Source organism: Xyrauchen texanus, chromosome 38 (assembly GCF_025860055.1).
Source record: "Xyrauchen texanus isolate HMW12.3.18 chromosome 38, RBS_HiC_50CHRs, whole genome shotgun sequence".
NCBI lineage: Eukaryota > Metazoa > Chordata > Actinopteri > Cypriniformes > Catostomidae > Xyrauchen > Xyrauchen texanus.
In genome coordinates this window covers 35,034,848-35,043,951 of record NC_068313.1, presented here as the reverse complement: position 1 = coordinate 35,043,951, position 9,104 = coordinate 35,034,848, and the positions used below count along the sequence as shown (strand labels likewise).

At 41.0% G+C, this 9,104-nt stretch overlaps 1 protein-coding gene across 4 annotated transcripts in view; it reads left to right on the top strand.

Moving 5' to 3' along the window:
- Positions 1-816: 816 nt before the first annotated feature.
- Positions 817-9,104, top strand: part of LOC127631633 (glutamate receptor 4-like) — a 117,435-nt gene continuing 109,147 nt past the window's right edge. For all 4 annotated transcript variants that reach the window (XM_052109904.1, XM_052109903.1, XM_052109906.1 and 1 more), the window contains exons 1-2: positions 817-1,037; positions 3,848-4,006. In XM_052109904.1, the coding sequence (XP_051965864.1) occupies positions 965-1,037; positions 3,848-4,006 (232 nt within the window). In that variant the 5' untranslated portion in view covers positions 817-964. The remainder of the gene's footprint in view (positions 1,038-3,847; positions 4,007-9,104) is intronic.

Sequence of the window (9,104 nt, the reverse complement as noted above, 5' to 3'; positions counted from 1 at the left end):
TTATATATAACGTAGAAAAAACTATTTAAAGAGATAATAATTCACAAAAAATAAATAAAAATTATATATATATATATATATATATATATATATATATATATATATATATATATATATAATGTAGAAAAACTATTTAAAGAGATAATTATTCACACAAAAAAAAATTATATATATATATATATAATTTTTTGTGAATTATTATCTATTTAAATAGCTTTTTCTACATTATATATATATATAAATAAATAATGTCGAAATTATATATATAATTATTATTTTTTTCTTCCAATGGAACAGTCATACAAGTTTGGAACAACATGATGGTGAGTAAGTGATGGCTGAATTTTCATTTGTGTGAACTTTCAATTCAAAGTAGCAGTTACACATTCACGTTCTATTCTATTGTTCCGTTTTACTCTACGCTACTTTTTCACTTTGATCTATTGTAATCTATTCTGTCCGGTTCTGAGCATTACATGCCACTGTTCTCTTTTCCATCAATGAATTTCTGTGACTTTACCAGCATTTTTCCAGACGTTTGTGATTTCTTGATTGACAACTATTCGCAAATGATTCATTCAGATAATTTGGTGAAACGGCTCATGGCTAATAAAGAAAAGCTCAAGACCTCAGAGCCAAAGAGCGCCAAGAGAGAGAGAGAGAGAGAGAGAGAGAGAGAGAGAGAGAGAGAGAGAGAGCAGATAGCAGCTCGCTCTCTCTCTCTCTCTCTCTCTCTCTCTCTCTCTCTCTCTCTCTCATAGCGTTCAAGCTATTCGGACAGATTCTTCTCTTCTCTTTCCAGTGGATACTGAGGAGAGACAGACGGCTTGCCTAGTAGGATGGATTGTTGAAACTCCCTCGGCGAGAATTTTCATTTATTTCTTCTCATTTCGGTTCCATCACACTCTCTCGTCTCCAGCCGTCCATCTATCCATGTGTCCGGACGGGTTCTGATTCGGGCAGAATGCGGATCCTGCTGCTGATTCCGCTGCTGTGGGGACTTAGTGAAGGGGCTTTTCCAAGCAGTGTCCAAATCGGTGAGTTACAACAATTCTAACATTAGATATAGACAGATAGACAGACAGACAGACAGACAGACAGACAGATAGATAGATAGATAGATAGACTAGACAGACAGACAGACAGACAGACAGACAGACAGACAGATAGACAGATAGATAGACAGATAGACAGATAGACAGATAAACAGATAGATAGACAGATAGACAGATAGACAGACAGACAGACAGACAGACAGACAGACAGACAGACAGACAGATAGATAGATAGATAGATAGATAGATAGATAGATAGATAGATAGATAGACAGATAGACAGATAAACAGATAGACAGACAGATAGACAGATAAACAGATAGATAGACAGACAGACAGACAGACAGACAGACAGACAGACAGACAGATAGATAGATAGATAGACAGACAGACAGATAGATAGATAGATAGATAGATAGATAGATAAACAGATAGATAAACAGATAGATAAACAGATAGACAGACAGACAGACAGACAGACAGACAGACAGACAGACAGACAGACAGACAGACAGATAGATAGATAGATAGATAGATAGATAGATAGATAGATAGATAGATAGATAGATAGATAGATAGATAGATAGATAGATAGATAGATAGATAGATAATGTGAAGGAATATACAATCTACATCCTAATATACAACATAAATACACCATACTGCACAAATACAGTATACACTTTTGACTACAAAAATGTAAAGGTTCTTGATAAGTTCAGGTTCAACTATAATAGGCTCTATCTACATAAAAATAAAAACTTTCATGCTGAAATGGTACTTTTGTGTTTGTACTGTCTTTAACACTCTTAACTTCTACAAGACGTATACTGATAGAACATAAAACAGTCCGGTTAATCATCTAAAAGTGGTCTGCTACTGTTTACAAGCCGAGGAACCAAGACTGTGGCTATATTGATAGATATATAGATATTTAGTTGGGTAGCCTTCTTTATTGATCCCATGTGAGAAATTGGGGTGCATCAGTAGCCAGACAATCTAGACTGTACAGAACACAGAGCTCACTACATATAATACACTTAAGAGAGGACATTAGAAAAACCTGAATTATAAACAAGATGCAACAAATAGACAAACTAGATAAACAAAAGTATGCTTTTACACATTTTAAACCATGTGCACAAAGAATAACTATTGCATTTGTGCATGCACGATTATAGCATTAATTGTTGATTCTCTTTGCACTTAAGATTGGAAGTGTTAGGTTGGTATTATGTTTTCAAGGGTTTATAGTTGTCATTAAGCAAGAGTGTGTGACTGTGGTCCACATAATAAGGGTGAGTGTAAATGGAGAAGACTTTGCTCTAAGTGTAGTGATGTATACTACATGCATGCGTGCGCGCGCCTTTCAACCTTTTCCTCCTGTTTAGAGCATCACTGCAGTATTCTGTCTCTCTTGAGCTGTTTTACAATACTGGTTTGATGTGGAGTGGAATTCCCTCATCCTTTAGAGTGCAAAGTTTCCCATTTGATTGGAATCAGAGCTCTGTGTCTGACAATACATGTCCGTCCAACCCTCTCTTTCTTACACACACTGTTGTCTTTGTTATGTGTGTGTGTGTGTGTGTGTGTGTGTGTGTGTGTGTGTGTGCAGCCACCGCATTGCTCATTGAGATGGAGAGTCTCGCGCCATGATGAGATGCGGCCGCTGACTCGCGCGCCTTTGACAGCACTGCCGATAAAGTTAATACACTAAATACGGACACACTCAAACACACACACACACACACACACACACACTGAGAAAGAGACCGAGATGCACACATACCACGTATGCGCATGGACACACATGCAGTGCCTAACAACATTTACATATCACTGCAATGCAATGCACAATGCTTGTGTTGTTTGTAAATAAAAGCACATTATGGGATCTATCACTGCAGTTTAGCCAAAACGTCCATCAAAAAGCATAAAAAGAGGAAAATTGGGGGGATATGATGAAGGATAACGTGACATCGTCCCTGCCAAGTACAGACTAGTACAACAAGGCTGATTTTTCACACAGATAATTGCAATGCTTAAAGGGATAGTTCACCCAAAAACGACAAAAGTGTGCATCATTATCCCACCCTTATTTGCTGTTAAACTTGTATGACTTTCTTTCTTCCGTGTGTAACCGGTCTTGCTCGACCTGCTCCGAGCGGGCATCAGCCAGCACGGGAGGCGGGCATGCTAATGAAGAGGCTAAAGGGTACAGAATCTAGCGTCAGTCACTATTACGCCTCTTGAGGCCAGGGGAGTGAGGTTTACACATACCACACAGCTATCACATACCAGCTGGCTCCTGTTACACTCACCCCCATAAACTTCACTCCCATCCGGGTCATGGCACCACTGTAACCAGTCCTGCTCGACCCACTCCGAATGGGCAAATGTGAGCTGAAAAACACAACCACGTTCTTTTGTGGTGCTTCATCAGCTCACGTGTCGACTCGTGCTCTTCAGGACTCCTACGCCGGTCTTTTGAATCGCAGGTGCAATGCTCCATCAGTCGAGCTACCGCTCAATTTGATCGCTCTCAAACAAGCTTGGAAATGTGGTAAAATACATCGCCTTACAATTCATGCCAAACCTAGTGTGGCACATCTTGACTTGTCATATTTGAATGAACATAAAACTGAATGAAATGTCAGCGCTTAAGTGAAGAGGAAGAAAAGTCAGGTCTGAGACCATATCAGTGTGTGAATCTAAATGTTTTTGGGTACTCTGTTCCTTTAAGATGCATCTTTCCTCTTTGTCATTACTTTCTCTTTCCTTCTCTCTTCCAGGTGGGTTGTTTATAAGAAACACGGATCAAGAATATACAGCTTTCCGCTTGGCCATATTCCTACACAACACAAGTCCGAATGCCACGGAAGCTCCCTTCAACCTGGTTCCACATGTCGACAACATCGAGACTGCCAACAGCTTTGCTGTCACCAATGCCTGTGAGTGACATGTCAGTCATAGATGTGTGTGTTGGAACAGACGAACTGAACTGAGTGTGGTCTGAAACAGCGCTTTTAATGTGCACAGTCAACTATAGGTAGCACGCAAGTGGTTGTTTGACTTGTTTGAGTGACAATGAGTGCCTGACATGGCAACTTCTGACTCAACCAATGGCTTGAGATTAGGACGGGACTATCTGTTTGTCTTGTCAGTGTCAGATGGGGAGTGCTGCGGAATGAGTGTTTGGGAAACCGGTTTGAACCAGTCATTATTTTAGCAATTCGGAGCAAAAATGCACTAATAATGCCAGTAGAACAGTGGTTCCGACCCTGGTCCCGGAGTACCCCCAAACACTGCACATTTGGGATGTCTCCGTTATTTGACACACCCAATTCTGCTCATGGAGCCTCTACTAATGAGCTGATGAGTTGAGTCAGGTGTGTTAGATAAGGGAGACATCCACAACATGCATTGTTGGGGGTACTCCAGGACTAGGGTTGGGAACCACTACCCTAGAATATTAAAATGTATAGACAAAAAGTGCCCTTGTGACGAATTCAAACAGAAGTAATGGTACTATAAAAACAAACTGTAAGTTTCAGAACTCAAAACTTCCTTCTCAGTGCAAAAAGTTGAAACCAAGCTGCCAAACCGACTTTTTATTCATAATATTTTTGTTTTTATGTTTTGAAAGTATATAGGCATTATTCATGAGTGTAAATGGCAATGGTAAATAGTCTGCACTTCTATAGCGCCTTTTTAACCTTAGCGGTATTCAAAGCGCTCACACACCAATGACAGCAGACCTGCCATGCAAGGTGCTAGCCTGCCATTGGGAGCAACTTGGGGTTCAGTGTCTTCCCCATGTGGAGTCATGTGGGCCGGGAATCAAACCACCAACCCTGTGATTAGTGGCCGACCCGCTCAACCACCTGAGCCACAGCCGCAACAGAACAACCTGTTGACAAAAGCTCACAATCTATATCGTTTTGTGTGTGTGTGTGTGTGTGTGAAGAGTGTAACTTTCCTTTCAGTTTTCATTGTATTTTAAAAACAATCGTGACATTACGTTATTTTTTTAAGTAAAAAGGTGAAGGGGGGTTTGAACTGAAACAATTTGAGAACCACTGAATAAGTGGGTCCACACGGTGGCAACATTCATAATTGAGCTGTTGCTGTTAAAGAAATGCACTAGATGTAATCGCCACTACACACCAAGAGACGAAAGTAGAAACAACAACAGTGGATGTGCACGTCAAGAGTGTAAGTGTGAGGATGCCAGGAGATACCTGCATTTGTGTAACTCGAGTCTGAAGGAATATGGAGACATTTTTATGGGTCTAAACTCCTGGAGAGAAATTGTCCAGTATCTCGTAGCGCGCACGCACCAACCGCTTGTGTTTGCGTGCACAGTCAAATGAAGTGCATTTTGAAAGGCTAGCATTCCACTGTGTGCTGACGCCAACCATTCACGTCAAAACCAAAGTATAATTTAGGCTTTAGACTCGCCCATGCTTGAAGTGTAAATGCAGTCTAACAGATCTGCTGCTGTCTAGTTTGTCGTTAATAATCAAACATTAACTAGAAAAAATTATGATCTTGTCTGGATAACTTTAGTAGCTTTAAAGGTGCACTCAGTAAGTTTTTGCTAATTGAAAATGTTTTACACATTAAGACATGAATAGTTCTTTTGAGAAATATGTCTAAAATGATGCACACTCACATGAGATGAAGAATCTAGTGAGTTATAACAATTCTAACATTGGATGGATGGATGGCTAGATGATAGATGGACGGATGGATGGATGGATGGATAGATAGATGATAGATGGATGGATGGAAAGATTGATGGATGGCTAGATGATAGATGGATGGATGGATGGATGGATGGATGGATAGATAGATGATAGATGGATGGATGGAAAGATTGATGGATGGCTAGATGATAGATGGATGGATGGATGGATGGATGGATGGATGGATGATAGATGGATTATAGATGGATTATAGATAGATGGATAGATGATAGATAGATGGATAGATGGATGGATGGATGGATGGATGGATGGATGGATGGAAAGATTGATGGATGGCTAGATGATAGATGGATGGATGGATAGATAGATGATAGATGGATGGATGGATGGATGGATGGATTGATGGATGGATGGATGGATGGATGGATGGAAAGATTGATGGATGGCTAGATGATAGATGGACGGATGTATGGATGGATGGATGGATGGATGGATGGATGGATGGATGGATGGATGGATGGATAGATGGATTATAGATGGATTATAGATAGATGGATGGATGGATGGATGGATGGATGGATGGATGGATGGATAGATGGATTATAGATGGATTATAGATAGATGGACGGATGGATGGATGGATATGAATGGAATGGATGGATGGATGGATGGATCAAAATTAAATGCTCAAACAAAGAATTGCATGTAAACAAAACAAGCAAACCAAACAATAAAACAACAAACACAATATACATAATACAGACAACAACAGAGCTCAAATAAACAGTACAGTCCACAGTGATGATTGTCAATGGATCAGCAGGAGAGTGAACCACTAGATAGGACAATCAGGATGATTGTAAGTGGAAAGACAAAATGTTCAATCAAGGGGTTCCTGCTGGAGTGATAAAAAAAACCTGAGATATACGCAAATACATCAAAGCGTGAATTCAAGGTGGTCATAGTTGCCAGTGAGCTTCCGGCAGTACGGTTGCAGTGCGCAACAACATGCAAAAATCCATTTGGACTGAATCCATGAAGGTCCATTATGCGGTGTGGTATGAGACAGCTTCTGTGTGAAGTGGCAGCAGGAAGCAAACAAACTTCATGCATCCATGACGACAGGTGCCAGTATAGAGAACTAGATCACTGGTACTATTAGGATGAGTATGAGGCAGCTAAATATAAATATATAATAACACAGTGATGACAAGCAGGGCTGGACTGGGAAGAGAAATCGGCCCGGGATTTTACAATGCAACTGGCCCTAAACTTGACAAAAAAATGTTTGTACTATTCGCGGGGTCGTTTTGTGGTCCGTTCTGCATAACACGGCGGCTCATTTTAGCTTAGCTCATTTAGCACGTTACGTGGCCGACACACCGGCCCGCTCGGTTCTCCTGATGGCCAGTGTGCCCCTGATCAGCCCCAAAGTGAGTTGGCCCAACGGGAAAATCCCCGGTATGCCAGATTACCAGTCCAGCCCTGATGACCAGTAATTTAAGTAGTTTTATTCAAATTCTGAATGTTCACTTAAATGCTTGAAAGTGCTGTTAAAAACCACACACAATGCCTTCTTCATTTGTATCTCTGTTCTATTGGTTTTATTTGTTCAATTGCTTGTCATTTATATATTTGTTCTTACTTTATTACTGTTACTTGTCTTAAAATAATTACTTGAGAACTTGCAACAATGTTTACTCAAATTAGTTAGCATTATTTTGTGGTACTGAGAATCATCATATTGCATTCATATGTAAGCAAAATGCACATTATAACTGAAATACACCCAAATTAATGGGAATATAATCAAATCAAATTACATTGGATTCAAATCGGGAAATATGTATCAATGCCCTGCCCTAAGAGAGACATCCAAAATGTGCAGTTAAGTGGTCCACCCGCCAAAGAACCCAGAAACCAATACACTGATCTGAAGAACATTAAGAACGTTTTCATCTTCAAATGAATGACGCAATCAGCTTCAGAACCATGTATAGCCAAAAATAATTCTTGATAAGAAGAAGGTTCTATGCTGATCCCAAGAACCACCGAAGAACCTTTGACTGTGTGTGTTCTCAGTGCAGAACTGAGACAGGGACTATCAAAGCAGAGTCAATCTCAGGTTAACCTCTCTCCCGCTGGGTATCAACTCCTCCTGCTCTAGAGTGCTGGACGTCCAGCCTGAGTCTGCAGAAACTGCTGCTGTACCGATGCAGCACTGTGTGTGTGTGTGTGTGTGTGTGTGTGTGTGTGTGTGTGTGTGTGTGTGTGTGTGTGTGTGTGTGTGTGTGTGTGTGTTATCTCTGCCTTGGCTGACTTCCAGCTCTTTTAGCCCTCATCAGCCACGGAATACTGACAGCTTTGGGAATGCTGTGTGTGTGTGTGTGCGTGTTGAACAGAGATAGATGGAGAGAAAGAGAGAGAGAGAGAGAGAGAGAGTGAAGTTAATCGTTTCCTCCGCGACTCCTTGGGCTACAGAAGAGAATACCGAGTGGGTTTTTTTCTTTCATCCGAACACACCTTTATCTGAACGCTTTAAAGCACCGAGCTAAATCAATCTCTGAATGAGCTTGAACGGAGAGAGCGAGAGAGAGTGATAAATAGAATGAGAATGGGAGGAGAATAAGGTGGGATCTATTTAATGAAAGGGGGAGGACTGGAGAAATTTTGAGAATGATATGTTGTCAAATGCAGGGGGACACAACGAGAAATGGAGGTGGATGGAGGTGAAGATGAAAGGATTAAATGGATGAGTGTATCATGACCTTTGTGTGTGGCTGTAAATGTTTAGAACACACACAGTTTGTGTGTGTGTGTGTGTGTGTGTGTGTGTGTGTGTGTGTGTGTGTGTGAGAGAGAGAGAGAGAGAGAGAGAGAGAGAGAGAGAGAGAGAGAGAGAGAGAGAGAGAGAGAGAGAGAGAGAGAGGAAAAGACAATGTTGGCTGGCTGGCTGGATGAGCAGAGTGGTTCGGCTGAATTAAAAGCAGCAGTTTAACACTTTAGAACAAACCCCAACCAGAATGTTTGAGGAATATCAAAACAGTGCTGCCTTGCAAGCACTGTAAATGGAAGCGCAGCATAGATCTAGCGCGAAGACTAGCAGCTGAACATCGCACCATTAGCTAGGTAACTCCTAGCCAATCACATGTAAGCCATTGCTTTATAAATCTGCTCACAATTGATCACATTGCTGTTTGGCAACCTCCACCACCCCACCACCACCTGTTGAGTCCCATTCTGCACGTGGGTAGCCTCCTCGCCCCTACCTCCTATCTCCAGCAGGATATGACAGTTCCAGTTGACAGTACTCAACTTCTTCGAACCACCAGATGGGGCT